Consider the following 17,772-nt stretch of genomic DNA (forward strand, 5'->3'; position numbering starts at 1 on the left):
AACATAAATTTCACAAACGAATAATACGACACGACGAGGCGGAGGGCCTCGAGCGAAAGGACTCAAGTATCGGGGCATTATAAATCCGCGTCGTTATTTCTTAGGCCGGGTTTTTGCGCGGCCGATCGGGGCCGGGCAAACATCGTTTAATTGCAACGATGAGGCTTTTACATTGTGCGCCTCAGAAAATCCGCCGCCGGTAAGGAAACCTGGTGCCGGCTGATTGAGAAATTTTCAGAGACGGCAAAGAAATCGGACGAGCCGCCGCCACGGGACACGGGGATTTTTATTAATCGAGCGCGAATGGAGCCCGAAACCAGTCTCAAACCGTGTGCGCCTTCCTTCCATTTCCGTTTCTTTTCCATTCGTCGATTATGAATCCAAGTATCAGGCATCAAGCCCTTCATTTCGTCCGATCGATTATCGATTCAAATCCGATACGTTTTTCTGAAATTAATTTATCATGGCTTATCGATCAAAATTGTTATAACGGTGGAAGATCAATGAAATAATGAGAGGATAGAAAGAAGTGATTCTATATTTGGAAAAATTATATTTTATTGAGTATATGCTTATTTTTCTCGAAGAAAAAGATTTGAAGAAGAGTTTTAAGAAGTGAAATTGAAACTTTTATGTATATTTAATCGGAAAAGAATCGCGTAATCAAATGATCAAACATTCGTTCACAGCGTCCGTTTACCGAAATAGAACGTAGCCGCCTCTGCATCCTAAGGCTGATCCCTTTCCACGTAAAATATGTCATAAAAGCAATTATACCGCCCACCAGCAGAGGCAACACGGCGGTTCGTCATTTGCCACGAGGAATTCTCCCTCTTAAAACGGACAGGAAGGGGGTTATATTATACACCTTCGTCCTTGGCCGAAAAACTTGTCTGCTCGTAAAAAAAAAGGGGGTGGAAACCTCCCTGAACCTGGTCGAAACCCCCCGAGGCCCCAAACGATTTTTTCCCCAAAAATTTCGACAAACAAATTCGAGGAACTTTTCGAAGGATTTTATCGCCTCGTCCAACTAGGATCGACAGAATTTCTTCTCACGTGACAGCGAGAAGGGAGTCGATCCCATCCATAAGGATAATTTAGGCTCGCGTGAGAGGCGTCCACCCTGTTTCTTCGTGTGCGCGATTCTGCTGACCGTCTGAAAAAAGAAAAAAACGCAATCTCTCTCGAAGATTGTCACGTGTCGTCAAATGTAACACGTCTTCCAATGAACGATAATAACGAAACTGGATCTTTAACGAGCCGGATCACCGGTCTGTCTTCGAGACGTCAAAGGTGTTTGGAGATGTCGATGTTCGAACGTGAGACGAATCTTCTTCGATCTTATTACGAAGAATTTTTAAATCTTGCGTAAACTATTATAGTAGCTACTTATATTTAGAAGTAAGTAGTTATTTCGAATACTTTTATTTCTTTTCTTTTACTGCATTTCTATAACGATAGTTCGTCGAATAGATATTATATATCGGTACGATTTCTTCGCGAAGAAAAGGAAAGGACGCGTTTAAAATATATGAAATATGATTCTGTTCAACAGTTTCATTAACACGTCTTCCATTTAAGGGAGCAAAGGACGAACAAAAAAGAGGGAGGGGAGGGGAAGATCTAGATCTCTCGATTCAGAGAGGACTCTCGGAACAATCTTTCGAAAGCGTCCCCTTCGAAAAATAAGCATCGTGAACCCAAGCTGGATTCTAACAAAGCTTTGGAAGAGTGGCAAAAAATCGGGCCGGACTCTCGGAAACGCTGAACCGGTCGTTACCAACGGGCAAACAGACCGAAAGAAGATTCCAAAGATCTTCTTCGAGCGATTCACCACTATCCCAGAGACTATTGGGGAAGGAGGAGGAGGAGAGGAGGAGGAGATCGTTCCCCACGTATTTGTCTCGGCCTCAAGACAAGCCTCGAACGAATCCATCGTTCCGAGGATCGCGAAAGGACATCATTTGCAACCTATGTTTTACTTTTATAGCACTTAAGGCCCCCGATTGTTTGTCTTATTGCTATTAGCCTCCGTCAATTAGCAATTGCACCCTTAATGCCGATTCCGTGAATCGGTTTCGAGGGGGCTGCTGCTGTTGCCGCTGCTGCGAGGAGCCCACTTAAAAAGCCTCGGCGAGGAAGGGAAGGAAAGGAAACCGGTAGGAAGGAAATCAGGCTCGTGGAGGGGATCCAGGCTGTCCCCCAAGGTGGGGGAAAGGACCCATGGACGGAGGGGGCCGTGTCATTAGGAGTCATTAATATCACGGACCTCTGTAATTTGACACACTTCCGATCGTCTAGCGCCACCACCACCCGCTCCATTTTTCTTCCTTTCCTTCTCCTTAAACCTGTCCATCCATCCCACCCCCTCCTCCTTCCCTCTTTCGTTCTTCCCTCTTCGTTTCGTTCCAGACCTTCGAACAGCGTACCTTCGTACAGTCTTCCTTCTCCCCTTTGTCCCCCTCGAGTCCAAGCGACAAAAATTCCCCTCCCCGCAGGACCAGAGGGTGGTGGACGCGCGCACGCATTCTCTCCACATCTCTCTGTCTATGGGAAAGAGGATTTTTATAGCAACACGGCTGGGAGGAAGCGTGACGCGGTTTTCAATTTTCAACCCGCGGAGTCGTTTCTTCGCGTCCTTTGCAAGGTATTGTAGTTAATTAACGAGGAACGAGGGGCGATAATTCGAGTGGATCGATGGGAGATCAAGCTGTGAGAGCCTCGAATGAAAAATACGCGATCTCCTCTCGGCGTTGTTGCGAAATTTGCTGCCCGCGAAAGAAGAGGAGGTATCATTCGGAATGCCGCGTAGCTGCGATCGATATGATCCACGGATGCTAATCGAATCGCTAATCGTTTATTCCTACGTCGTACAGGCACACCTGTTCGACCGATATGGTCAGACCAGAGATTCTTTTAACGCGGGCTTCATGGAGATCTCTCGGGCGGAGAACGGCCAAGTCCCTCATCATACTTTCTAATGTAAACTCTTCGACGATATTTTCTTCGTTCTTTGTCTTTTTCTTTTTTCTTTTTTTTTTTACCACTCTTGGCCACCACTCTTTGTCTCTTTCCCGAGGTTTAATCACACCGATTATCCTTCGAAAATCGTGAGACTGCAGCTTTCCTTAGATCCGGAATAAACTAATGTTACGAGAGAGATGCTTATCAGAAAGTTCTTTCTATTTCTCGCTCTCGGGTCAAGGTGTAATTTATGGGTCGATTCTCTCTCCTTCTCTCTCACCTGTCGATCGTTATCCACGTAACGTTATTGTTCGCTTCCAACTACCCTCCTTCCGGTTTATCGAATTATGGGTAGCTTGATTCGTCATCGAACTCTGAATAATAAGTATTCCAGATCGATGTCGTTCAACCTTCCTCCACTTTGCTTTCAACCGTTCCGCGAAATCCGTCCGTTCATAGCCGTCGATGGATCAGCCCCCCCTTTCCTCGGCCAAATATGCAAATTAACGCGATGCAACTCTGTTTCCCTGGAATTGGATCATCGCGTTTTTCCCCTCGATTCCCGTGAAACGAATGGATTCAGTGGCCGGCACACGCTGGGCAGGGATGGAGGGGGAGGCAAGGATCGACGAGGATGGAAATAGAGCGTGCTCGATCGGCGGAACGGTTTCGCATGGGATGCAAACGAGGCACGGCGATAAACTCGCGAGCTGTGTGCCCCGCCACGAGGGCGAATAATACGTCTTCCTGGTGATTTTGTTATTCAAATCGGTCCCGGGACCAGCGTCCACTAGCTGGGAAAAACCGCTATTCAATGCCGAAACGGCACCTCGACCCTTCGAGAGGAGCAAGAGAGCCTTCCATTCACGCCCGCCAATCCGGAACGTCCGGTTCTTGCGTTGCTCCCGGCATCCCTGGAAAAGCCGCCTCGCAAAAAGCTTTACCGCGTATCGCTCGATTCCCGTTAAGCTCCGACGAGCTCTTCGATCATTCGATCAATCGTGACGCGACTTTGCCGCATTTCCGTGAAGAGGAAACCCATCTTTCCCCGATTATCGACGACGAGACGATTTTTAACTGGCGATTAACCCTCGTTAGGGTTGGGGATTCTACGTTTTAGGATGTTTGGAAGCATAAGATTGGTAATTCTTGCTGGAATTGAGCGTGATAACAATCGATGATTTTTAGGATTCGTTTCGTATTTAAATATAAGATATGGTTAATTCTTCGTTATTGTTTAAACGTTTCTTAAAGGAAGTACATAAACGTTCTGAAGATTTTTCAGAAGCGATTAATTCGTAAAATATTATACTTGTTGTGAAAAGCTTGGAGCAAAGTAAGATATTATTTCCTGGATTTAATAAACATTTCAAAGATAATAAGGCACTGTTAGCTTTATTAAAGAGCGAGGTAAAAAGTGGCGGATATCACGAGTCTTTTCTCAATTATCGTCCTCGATAGACTCGTTCCTCGCGTTTTTCCGTTTTTCTGAGAACGTCGACCGGCTGATTCGACGGCGAAAAAAAAAGGAATAGACGAGAAGGAGAAGGTTGTGCTACGTTAACGAGCATTTCCATCGGGAGAGAAGGGGCTCTTTGTTATTCGGATCGAGGGGGTGACGAGAGATGGACATTCGTTTCGAATGTCGACGAAATCGAATTCCGTGGCGCGGATTTTCCGAGGAGATTTTCAGATTTTTATCGTCCTATATCCACCCGTGGAACGTCCCGTAAACGGAATATGGTGATTCGACCCACCACTGCTGACGCGATCTTCGCCCCTTCTACTCTATTCATGAGTGGATGAACAGCCTTTCATTGGTTATATAGCGTATATGTAACACAAAGTAACGTAACGTGTAACGTAATAGCACAAGAAAGTTAAAGAATAGATGAATGATATCCGATATCATCGATTTCTCGCGACAAGATTGGGAATGAATCGAATTAATCGCCAACACGAAACTCAAAATAATTTTTAACAGCGAAGATATATTGGTTCGATCCTTATTTTTATTTGTACAATAGATACACGCGATAAAATAAGTATGGACGAAGGAAAATAAAGATTTCAAGACGGTTTAAAGAAATTTATCGATCAGATTATTCGAAAGATTAAATACACAAGTCCGTTAGAAGTGATGAGAGAGTGAGAGAAAAAAAAGAAACGTTCATCCCTACATTTCGTTCCATCCTTAATATATACGATTAACTCGTGGAGTGGACCTCGCATATTATTGCACACACACACACACACACATATACACTGTATACTGTATTAGAAACTAACGAAGGAGAAAAGAAACTCATCTTCAAGATTAAATTAATTCGTGACTAATTCCGATCGGGCTATAAAACAGTTTACCTCTGCAAATTTTATCATCGACAACATATTAATCGACTCTTGCCTGCACGTCGTCATAATTCTTCCCTCAACCCCCCACTTCTCACTCCCCCTCCCCCTTCCAGGAATATCGTCCTTCGTTTCGCCGCGGAGATGCAATTATCCGTAATTTTCCTATATCGAATTGATCACCGCGAGCATATTGGAATCTAAGCGAGCCTGGATATACAGCTCGGATGGAAAAGAGAACGACACGAAAGCACGCGTTTCCTCGCACGGGTTGCACGCGAGGTTGGTCGCGCGTGCAGAAGACAACGCCGCGCTAGCCGGCAAATCGCGTAAGGGGAAATGAAAACGAGTATAGCGAGGATTTCTCGGAATGATGGAGGGTTCGAGAAAAGGAGGAACACGCGTAGGAACGGGCCCAAGTCGAACGAAGAGCACCAGCTCGAAGACGAAGCGTTTTCTTTCCTCGGCATTATTTCTCACGAGCCTCGCCTCGAGGACGACTTCCGTTCGCCTTTTTCTTCGCCTTCCCCCTCCCACTCTCTCCTCCCTCCCTCTTGGAGGAAGAGGAAAGAGAGAAGATCGGGATCGGGAGCGGTGAAGTGATTTCGATCGAGGTGGGATTGATTCGAGTTCGAATTTAAAAAAGAAAGAAAAGGAAAGGAAAGGAAAGGAAAGGAAAAAGGAAAAATTGATTGAGAAGGGGGAAGAGGAGGAATTTAATACGATGGGTAAAAGATCGGTTTGTTTATGAAAATGGCATTCTTCATCGGGGTCCGGTGGGTGTCGACGCCATTGTTGCGTTGCGGTGCGAGCGAGATGGACGCTAGCAATTAGCAATTAAACCAATAAGTGTGCAATTGGTGATTCCATTAATGGGACGTACGTTCCCACAGAAGGCGAACGCCGTTTTTCGCTCTGTCGACAGTTCCTCTCGCGCGATGATCCCCAATTGCTTCGAGAACGTATAATTAGTAGACGTAGAACGAGTTCGCTCTATCTCCATCTCTTTCTCTATTCGATCTCTCGACACGATAGAGAGACCGCGAATTAGATGTCTAACAATTTGCGAAATATCTATTCGTCGTTTGATGATCAATGGAGCTTTGAATCGTTTTTTATTTTAAAAAGGGATAAGAGAGGGGGAAAATTGCGAAAAGAGAAAATAATGAGAATACGATGAAAACGTACACGAGTGGAAACTTTGATCGTGGAGGGAGGAAGGGAGGGAATGTTGGCGGCGTACGTTTAAATAAATTCGTGTGGGCGATCGAATGGGCTGCCGATGGATACAACGCCGTCGTGTCCCACGCGTCGATTCTACATTAATTAAACGATCAATATTTATTAAGCTTATTACAGGACACGGCGTAGTATTAATTCGATTCCGCGGACGAACGGTGGGACCCGTATTTCTGCTTAATAGGCGCCATATTGTTCCTGACGACGCAATAAATATGGACGTGGCCAAATGAAGACGATAAATTGTCAAACGCCCCCGCTCACGGTGTTGCCTCCTGTTTCTCCACCCTCTCTTCAATTTCTCTTCCCTTTAATTCTCTCCCCCCTTTTTTTTTTTCTTTCGCCTTCTGACCGACAACAAACTGTTTGTCAAACTGTTTAAAAATCGTGTCTTTTTTTTGTTCTCCCTGTATGGACAGGATGTTAATCAAAGGGAGATATTAAAGTCTAATTACTTTAATTACTCGATCGTTTTCTTAAGTAAGATTAATTCGATGGTGGAACAATGGAAAAAGTTGAATTGACATTTTTTTTTCCTTTTTCTTCTTCTTCTTCCTCTGCGGTTTGCTCGTTGGGAAAAAAGATATCGTTTATATCGTCGTTCGAATCAAAGAATCGTTCAACAACCCCTGCCACCACCGGGTTTCCGGTTCTACTTCCTGGATCGCTTATTATAATCAATTAGCGATCGGCTATCTACCATCGACTACACGAAACGGCTGTATTCTAAGGGTGCAACCCTCCTCATTTTTTTATACACCAGACTACAATAGCTTCGAGGGGATGGCTCTGCAACAGGCTGATGAGTAGTCGGATCCTTCCGCCACTTTTTTTTTTATCCCCGCTCGTTACTTTGAACAAACGTTTCTCCAATATCTTTCATTTCGATAATTTTTATTTCTCGATCTCGAATAAAAATGTCTCGCAGAATACTTTTTGTTCGGGAGAATTATTAATTACTACATTCATCGTTTCTGGAATAAATAAATATATTAAAAGAGAGAAGAACACGGACAAGAAAGAGAAAATGGGGAGAGAATATCGGTTCTTCTCGCGCCCTTCCCCGAGGATCTTTTACGCTTCTGGGGAAACCCGATAGCCGCCATCAGCCATTAAGCCAGAGCTGTGGAAGGGATGGTGGAAGAGTAACAGAGAACAATGAACAAAGAGAGAGGATCGCTTGCGCGCACGTCGATGGAAAAAAAGGGCCTTAGATGTTGCGAGGGAAAGTGGATGGAAAAGAAATTCTTCTCACTCGAAGAATAATAATTCAGAATGTTGTTAACGCCATGATAATTTCTCTTCTCAAGATCGAGAAAAACTTTTTAAATATACACATATCTTACAACACTCTCAAAATTTCTTAATGGGAATGGAATCTTTCTATTTACGTTGTCTTTGTATTTACGAAATAGACGATTCATTTCATTCGAAGGCACGAAAATTCCTGCTTCGACGAAGATGAGAAAGGCTGGATTTCTTCCCTCGAGAACGAAAGGAGATTCCGCGGCTGTGTAATTGTCATTTTGCGAGGGAAACGGTGGCCGTGTCTAGACGGTGGATAATTGTGGAAAAAAGGAAAAGGGACGATGCGAGCAGGTAAACGACGCCATCACAACTGAGCACGAAGTGCGCGAGCGCCGTTATAGCCTCCAATGGGAGTGATTAAATGTATTATCGGACCCCACCATTCCGGCACGTGTTGATGTTCCTCGTTAATTTCATCTGTCGTGCGAGATTTTGATCTTAATCCTTTGCAGGCAATCTGGATTGTTTACGTTTCGTAGAAAATTTCCATTTTGGGATTTTTATTTTTGATAATAAATCTTCTAATATTTCATTTTATTGAGGAATAGTAATTGATTTATAAACGTTTATAAATTTGTTTAATGGAATGATAATAACTTTGTTATATAATTGCGATATTAAAATTGTAATCGTGGTTTTCTTGTTACATAGAACGAATACCAAGCTCGATTAAACGCATCTCGTGATGAAAGTATGGCCCTTCTATATCCTAGAAAATTTCCTTTTCGCGGAGGAAACTCTTTGGGGTGGATGGAGTCGATGGTCGAAGCACGATCGGCCGGAAGCTAATAAAAAAAGCTCTGCTGCAGCCCGATAAGCCTGAGGGTATTTCACACTCGGACTGGTCTTGTATCGTCCAAGGACGCTAATGTACCGTTATTTAACTCGGTTAGGTGTCCTCCCCTTTAGGAGGAGTCTGTTCTCGCGAACAGCTGAAAAACCGGGGGTGCTCGTTGTCCCGTGAAAACACTGTGGGGGCGGTGACACGCATAAAATAGCGGCCAAACCCCATTTATAGAACGTCAGGTGCTCGTCACTTTATTCCGGGGGAACCGTTTGCATGACCGGCACACTTCACCCTTTTTCACTCATTGATTAATGAAACTCCTGTAGCTGTGATTTTAATCGCGACTCATTGTTAATTAAATTTCTTAATTCTCGCGAAAGAAGAATTAATATTCATGCATCGAAAGATTTGTTAAAAAGGAAATCAAGACTTTAACTTAAGAATTTTAGAAAGAAGAAGTCTTAGAAGATTTATTCTCTTCTATGAATTTTTAAACTAGATCGTTTAATAAGTTATTTGACAATGGTGGAACAAATAAACGAAGAATGGATTCTTTTGTTGGAAACATTAATCCAATATTTCTCTTTAAGAACTTGAAATATATCACAAAACGATTTCATCAACGATTAAATTTTCTCAAACGTTTAAATGTTTCCCTGGAAAATTTCCCTCGAAACTAACCCGATATCGTTCATTTATCAATTTCGTTAGAAGAGAATTTCCAAGGTTGAACGATGGGATCGTGCAGCTTTAAGCGTCTTTTCGGAAATCATTGTCAGCTTGGGAGGATGAATATCGATCGGGTAAGCGAGAGCACGTGCCAGCAGCCAATATCTGGCGAATATGTTAAGAAAAGTCGCATACATCGGGGTCAGTACAGCGTGAAAATAGAATGTAAAGTGTTCGCAGCGCCGGCCTTAGGCGCAATAGGGGTGGCTTCCATCGGGGGTTGGTTTGACGTGTATGACGTGCCGGCCACGTGACCTGCCTGCCAACCCGGCAATCACTGCCCCGCACTACGCCGGACGAATCTTAAATATGGGATATTCAAATAATCTTCGCCACTTCCCTCCTCCCTTCCCCCATCCCTCTCCTTCCACGGTTTCCGTTTCCCTTCTGACCGTCCGTTTTCTTCCAACCCCGGTGCGGTTTTCCTTAACTCGTGACAGGTTAGCGTGAGCATGGAAGTTCCTTAGTCGGGAAAATCCTCTTTGGGTACAATCTTTGGGACAAATATCTGGGATTGGGGTTTTTTCTCTCTCTCTTTCTCTCTTGTCTAGTATCTTGCTCTTATAAAGAGGCGTGGACGAGAAAATTTTGCAAGGTATCGTCCTCTGCTTTTTGATATCTTTTCCATTGTCGAGTAATTGATAGTGTTTCTCTATTGTTGGCCCAAGTTTTTACGATCATTACATGATTTGTGGCTCGTGTGCGCGACAATAGTTTTAGCGAATACTTAATCTCAGCTATCTTCTCGAATAAAACGAAATGTCTCGTAACGCTTTGAAAGAATAAGGAATTAAAAGAAGCGTTTTGGAGATTATTGAAACATTAAATTGCATACGTGCGTATTTATACTTTATTATTATAAAAGTGACCATAAAATCTTTTCAATATGCGAAAACAAAACAAATTCCTTCTTCTTTAAACAAAATCTTCGAACTCGGCGCGAAACAAAAATATCTAATAAAGGATCTAATAAAGTAGTATATAGAAATAGAAATATAATTATCGTATAACGAAGAATAATAGAATCGAATCAATTCGAGCTTTCTTTCTTTCTCCTAACACTTGAGAAAGAGAGAGAGAAAGAGAAACGAAACAACGCGAGTTTCTTTGTAAACCTTTATATCCAACATTGTTACAATTCTCAGTTCACATGTGTACATTCGTTCAACCGTGATATCCATCACGCTAATGTACCAATTAAAGCAAATTCCCCGCAATTACCGCAACGGGACGAATGTTGAAGTTGGCCATTTCGAGAATGGCGCGGAATTCCATTTCCACCACCTTCGTATTCAGAGAGGCGCGAGCGAGAAATCGAAGATGAGGAAACGCGAAAGATCGTCGATAGTGGTCAGCACGAAAGGTCTCACACCGTGCCATACATCACTGCCAGCAGCGGGGGTGCCGGGAGCAAATGGAGTTAGAGCGGCAACTGTGGCAACTCCCTCGCGGAAACCCTCGCTTTTATATGCATAGTCTCATTTCCTTATCGGAAATTTACGGTGGACGTGGCCTCCGCCATTTTTCTTATCGCGAGTACGACGCACTTTTCGAACCTTTTAATTGCCTCTTCTCCCGTAATTGCCTTCTCTCCAAGATTTCTCTCTCCGTTTCCTCTTCTACTTGCACTCCTCTCCAATTTATAATTGCACGTTGTAAATTATAAAGTGATATTTGGGATTGGAAATCGATCTTACCGATTTTCTCATCTCTCGGTGTTCATTTATAAATCTTCAGCGTGAATATAATTATATGGAGTATAATTCTTGGAAGCAGAAAATTTAGAATTTAGGAGCGAGGAAATATTTAATAAGAAGCATGGCGCGTTTATGATAAACAGATAAAAAGAAAAAAGTTAAAGATAAAGATAAAGTAATGCATGTAAAAAAAAGACGAAATAGAGGTAACTGATAATACAAAGATTAGATAATGTAGAATACATAATAAAACAAACAAACATAAAAAGTAGATAATATAGATAAACTTTTTTCACGATATATATATTTATATATAAAATAATATCGATAATTAATATCTTACTTACATAACATGCAGAATAGAACGTGCAAGAAGACACGAGGTTTCGTATAAAAGATGTTAGAAGATATTATAATCGTAACTTGAGAGGAATTTTGAAAAAAAAAAAAAAAAGAAAAAAGAGGAAGAAGAAGAAGAACGTATCGTTTCGAAATTTTTTTCTAGTTCCTTTCTTATAACATCCAGGACCATCTGCAATCGCAGATTGCATCTCTTATGCACCGTTATGCATAGCTATGAAGAGTGTAGACGAGGAATTAAAAGAAAAGAGAGAGAGAGAAAGAGAAAGAATGTGTGTTTCTCGTTTCGAGAGCACGTGCCAAGGGTCTGTCTCGATTTCATTATAACGGTAGCTGTCGATGACGACGATCAGCATCGACTGGTCTGCTATCCAATCGACTATTTACCGATCCTGCATCTGTCCCGACCCACGTTCGAATAATATCTCGTTTTCACCGCTCCTAATGGCGCCATGTGTCCGAGAATCTCGCTCTCGCCCCTTACCTGCCTCTTAATTTCACCCGATCGTCGAGTTTCCAAGATCGATATCCCTTAACTCCTCCAGAGCTTGCGCTCTGTTTTGTGGTTCGGGCGGAATATAATTCGACGCACCGCTGCCTCTAATTAGGAAAGTGGAAGCGTCATTAAAACAGTGTGCGAACAACTCTGAGGATGTAAATTCCTAGGGAAGATAATCGTTTGGAACATGTGTTTTTCGGTAATCGAGGTTGCCCATCTTTCTGATTAATTTCTCCTCGAATTTTTAAGCATTCTCTCTTCGAATGGATGAAGGAACTTGTGCCGTTTACATTTTCTAATATCAAAGATCTTTTTTCCTTGGATTTTTTTCCATGAAAATCCTCCAAAATCTAAATAATTTTCCACGAAGACTTTCATTTTTAATTCTCTCTTTTCCAACATCTCGAGGATTGAGTCTAAATCTAAAAATCTAAATAAGTAACCGTTATACAAAAGAAGATATTTAAAGATATATCGTAGATCTTTGTTTATCTCGAGAAAGATTGAAGATTTTAGAAATTAATCATGAAAATATTTATATATATATAAATTATCGTAAGAGAGAAAAAAACTTCGACGAATTCTTCCGTCTTCTATAATTTCTCTCTACAATCTCGCAAATTCCATTAAAGTTGTTTCACGAAAGAACCATGCGTACGGAAGGACGGAGCGGGATTCACGCGTGTGCGTGCGCGTGCGTAGACGAGTTAGAGTGAGAAAGCGAGAGGGAGAGGAAGGCCACGTGCCTTTGGTAGCACGCGACCAACCTAACGGTTTTAGACTCACCCCACACGTTGCTCGAAAACCAGTCCACCCCTTCTCTCTCGTCACCCTTGCCGAACCGCTGCTTCAAAACACGCCAATGGAAACTGTTATTCCATTGGCTCGTGGATCTAGCCCCCTCGTGCCTTCCCCCCTTTTTTCAAAGCGAATCCTCAGCCTGCAATCAGTATTCGAGCCTTAACTGGCTCGATTCCTGCAAATTCTTCGTCACTTTACATAGAAGGAAAAAGAAATTGGTTGCTCCATCAAGGGAATTAAGCATATTGTTCTGAATCTTTCAGAATATAGAAATTTAACCCTTCTTGGATACATTAAAATTTTAAACTTACAAAATACTTTCGTATTTCGTATAACATATATTATTGAGAAGATTTCAAGAAATTTACAAGAGAGAAGATTTTAACAATTTTCAATAATCCGAGGCATTGATTAAATATGCAATGGATAGTGCATAGAAATAAGAAATCTCAACTTTGTATGGAATTAGATATCCGTTTATCGATTATTCTTGAAAATGAATTCGGGAGAAAACGAGGAAAATCTCGATTCAATGCTCGTCGAGTCCGCCATGCATGAAAACGGAGCAGGCAAGCATAATCGAATGATGTAAGGCCCTAATAAAATCGTAAGTCGGTTGACAGGCGGTGCATGTAGCGCGGAATAATGGGCCAGACATTCCTCCCCCGTAGACAAGGGTAGTTGGTTCTCATTGTCATACGTTCCCTTACGTAAGAATGGCGACGAAGAAACGGCGCAGATGCCGTTTAGACATTCTGGCTGCCTCGTGTGATACGCGGGACGAAGATGGAACGAGACTTAATGCGATCTTAGCCGCTGCGATGCAGCCAGGTAAATCGAGAGAGCTCTTTCGATTCGTTTCTTTTCGACATTTTTTTTCTCTTCCCCCTTTTCTTACAACGCAATAAGTAATTTTGAATAATAGAAAATTCCTTTTTAATCCTCTTAATATAATTTCCTTTCAAAATTTACAAACCTAGAAGTTTGATCGGAAAAAGAAACTATTTGCTGATTATAATAATGTTACATGTTCGTTAGGGAAAATAAGTATGCGAATCTGAAGAGAAGTTGATTATAAATTCAAATGCATTGGAATTTATCGTTTACTGATCAAATTGCAAGAGGAAGGGAAGGAAAAAATCATATAACTTTACACCTATGCATCTTTCCGAGCAGTACAAAATTCACGATCACGCTATTCTCCACGTTCGTTCAGAGGACCGTTACGAATCGAGCGAAAGTATATCGACGGTGGGAAAGAGCGTGGAAAAGAAAGAAGCGTCGAAAACAATGTAGAAGGATAGGGTAGAAAGCCGAATTTGAGGTAAATTGAGCAAAAGGACGGCGGCGATTGAGAGAGGGCCGATTCGAAGGCGGGACAGGGGCGGTTGGGGAGCGGAGGGTGCGTGGAGCGAGGGATGCAAGCGCGAAATCGGGTAGAGCCGTGAAAATAACGATTTCTCTCCTTTGTGGTGCCGTTCGTTAAATCGAGAGGAGCCGGTTTCTACCGGGAGAAAGATAGTCGCAAGACGAAGATTCATTCAAGAGGAGGGAGGAGAAGGGGAGATTCGTGCATGGATGTTCGTGACTCGTCGATATTTTTCCCGAACGTCGAAAAGAATCGATATTTTATGTAGATCGCGAGAAAAGGGCAACGTGCCCTTCGTCGTTGGCTGGCTATTCTCGCCTGGACGAACAAAAACATCGGTTGATCCCACGCGATCGAGGATCGAGAGAGGAAGGGAGAGGAGAGGAAGAGAAAAGAAAGAGAGAGAGTAGATGGCGAAAGCTTTGTTGCGCGGCAGAATTCATCGAGAAAATGGAAGTTCGTGGCGATTGTTGCGTCGCGGAGAAGCCGTTATTCATCCGATGCATTCCGTTGAATTAGATAGAAATATTCAACGTGTCGCCTGAATGGGCTTGCATGCTTTGCACGAATGAACTTTCGTGTACCTGTAACGGTGGAATTGTGTTTCCTCGTTTCCTTTGATTTTTGGACGAAGGTGTATTAAATATATCTTAGAGAAATCGTTAACAAAGACACGTGAAAATATTAAACGATAACAGTTAAATTCTTTCGTCATTAAAAATATTCCACGTGATTTTCCAAAGACAAGAACTTCATATAAAAATCTATATCAATGAAAATTAAAAACGTCACATTTTCTTCTCTTTTACACCATTTTGTATTTAATATTTTTTTACGACAATAATTTACGAATAATTTAATATATCTAATTCTAAAAATGATTATTCGTAGAAGAAATGTTTTCCAAAAAAATCTTCCTTGAGAAATTCCTCCAGTTCAGGTGTCTTATTGTGCCATTTTTATCACCTGACGTACATGATGCGTTCCGATTCTTCCCCGAAATCTGAAATCTAACTTTACAAGACGAAGGTCAGGTCAGTGGCCGATTTTCCCTCCACTCGTGGAAAAAGGAAAAAGAAAGGGAAAAAATGGACGATGCGCCGAAGGTCGCAGGATTTCCAATCCAGCTGCACAGCCGCTCAGAATGGATTCTGTTGCGTGTGCGTGCAGGATAGGATCCGCGTAGAGACGTGGGTGGGTGATGGATAGACGGTCACCGTGTCACTCGTGCGAACGTTAAACGGGCCTCAATAGTTGGAAATTGCATGGGCACCAGCATTGTCAACGACCCCATTTCGAAAACGGCACCTAGAACTGCCTCTGATGTATGCAGATGCGGGACAAAGAAGATTCGAGATAGGACCTCGATCGATACAATACGAATTTTTGGTGTGAATGCAGCTGGAAAGTCGTTAACTTATTATCGAGCAGGGGTAGGTGGAAGGTACGAGCTTCTTAAAAATTGCTTCCCTTATTTGATCGAGATGATTTCTCGTGAAGCTTGTAACTTGTGAAATTTGAATTTTCGAATCTTTTCCAGGATCTTCGTTAAAAAAAAAAACGTTGCATCCAACGTTCCTTCCTCCAGAATCCATCCTCTCTCCTTGTCTCCTCCCGATTCCATCGATCTATTCTATCTAGAAGCTTCGTTGAAACGTTCGATGCGCTTTTTTTTCAAACCTGCTTGTTCGAGAGAGCACCAATCGCGTTGCAGTTTGCGACGATACCAAGAAGAGAGTGAAGAAGAGAGAGAGAGAAATATGAAACGGTTGCCTTATCTAGGTGGTCCGTTGGTGGATAAATTCACACCTGGTGCCTCGTAGGTAGACTTTCGTCGATAAACGTTATTTTCTATTTTTTCTCAAAGTCGCAGAGACGTTCCAAAAGGGTGGAAAAATAGGAACCGACGGAATTCACCCCAAAAAATCCTTTCTCCCCTCTCCATTCCTTTTCCTCCTTCCTTTTTTGACAGCAGCTTCTCACGGGCGGGAAGAGAGGAAAAAAAAGCGTAATTTCCTATGAAAAGAGGGGAATCGACGATGCAAATTCAGGGATGAAAAGGGAAACCAATGCGTTCGCGCGCATGTGTGCGCGTGTATCTGCTTTTTGCGTCTTATAAGCGTTACTCGAGGGTAGAGGAAAGATGGAAGGTAGGGTGTAATCAGCCGTTCAACGAAAACGAGGACGAGTAACTGAAATTTTATAGGGAATCCACCAATACGGGGGCTCTCTCGGTGTCTAAGGCCTGTTCTACCTGACCTGTCGTCGTCTTTTTTCTCTCCACCGTTTTTTTTCTTCTTCTTCTTCTTTTTTTTCCACCGTTTCAGGGGAATCCACGTCAGGTATGAAGGGGAGGCACACAGATGCGGAGGAGCGAAAATCGGGGCGAGCCACGAGAAACTTTTGCGTCGAATTCACGGGATTCACAGGATTTTGAAATTTTTTTTTTCTCTCTTTCTTTCTCCTCTCTTCTTCTCTCCCTCTCCTGTTACTCGTTTCGTCCCACAGTAGCGAGCATCCCCACCTGCGATCTCGGGCTTTTTTTACGAGCGTTTCGCGACCGTTTATCTCTATTCCTCGACTCCTCTCCTCGATCCTTGTCCCTCCATCGATGGGAAAGTTCGACGATCGAAATGGCTAAGCGACTTCCTTTCTTTCCGCGCGCTTGGTTCACTGACCTTTCTTGTTTCTCGCGCCTTTTCTTGTTCACCCTTGTGAATTTAGGAGAAATTTAAGGAATCGAAATTTCTCAATCTTTGTTATCGTCTCATCGTCAAGCAGGGAACGAGATGAAAGATTCTATCCTACATTCAATCATACTCTTTTAAAATAAAAACGAAAGAAAGTGTTTTGAAAGAAATTTTTCAAGAATTGACGATTCTGTACCATTTTCTTCTATTCCATTTTTTTCTCCTTTTTTAAACAAGCTGCTAACGTTAAATCAAATTTAAATCCGATCCGTGAAACCTTTCGCCATACCCCTCTTTCTCAAGAATCAAACCCGTCCGTGGCGAAATAATTATTATTAAAAGCCGTTATGCTCGCGCGTGGAACCAATGACGGCGCGTAAACCCGTTTTCTCGAACCGAACGGATCGGTTCCGTGCCATTATCCGACACGTACCCCTTTTTTTCCCCCCGTGGGGCGCGTACGGCGAAAGACGAAGGAAAGGGTGGCGAGGGAGGTCAGTCATAAGATACGATGATGGATGCGCGAAGGGTTGTATCGCGCGGCGGGAGAATGAGAGGGGGAGGGGAGGAAGGGCCAAAGGGTTTTTTTTCCGGGATGGCCAATCAAACGCGAACTTGGAATGCGTACGACCAATCATCGAGGCCCTTGGCGCCTTCGTGGTGGTGGGGAGGGGTTCGTGCGTCCTTAGGGGCACGATTTCATTGCGTCATTCTGACATTCGTTCTGTATCGGTCCTTGGACGAGGATTCCTTGCCTCTCCTGCCCTTGGAAGCTGCATTGGAATATTTCCAGTCCAGATTGGTACCGACAGTGAAGGGTGTTTTAATTATTTTTCACTTACTTATTCATTAATTAATTAATTTCGTATATTTTCGATTTATTAAAAAAGAATCTCGATCTCGATTGTACGTATAAAATAAGTTTCTTTTCTTTTTTTTTTTTTTTTTTTTTTTTTTTTTTTCAGAATATTACGTTT

The 17,772-nt window shown here is 42.7% G+C and overlaps 1 protein-coding gene across 2 annotated transcripts in view; it reads left to right on the forward strand.

The window, feature by feature from the left end:
• LOC102674516 (POU domain, class 2, transcription factor 1-like) overlaps positions 1–17,772 on the forward strand; it is a 120,577-nt gene that overhangs the window by 93,399 nt on the left and 9,406 nt on the right. Inside the window, exon 5 of one of the 2 annotated variants that reach the window (XM_031508744.1) lies at positions 15,477–15,482. The exons of the other annotated variant lie outside the window; for it this stretch is intronic. Within the exon in view, the coding sequence (XP_031364604.1) occupies positions 15,477–15,482 (6 nt within the window). The remainder of the gene's footprint in view (positions 1–15,476; positions 15,483–17,772) is intronic. 2 annotated transcript variants of the gene reach the window in all.

The sequence above is a fragment of the Apis dorsata genome, unplaced genomic scaffold, assembly GCF_000469605.1.
Source record: "Apis dorsata unplaced genomic scaffold, Apis dorsata 1.3 scaffold_99, whole genome shotgun sequence".
In the NCBI taxonomy this organism is placed as follows: domain Eukaryota; kingdom Metazoa; phylum Arthropoda; class Insecta; order Hymenoptera; family Apidae; genus Apis; species Apis dorsata.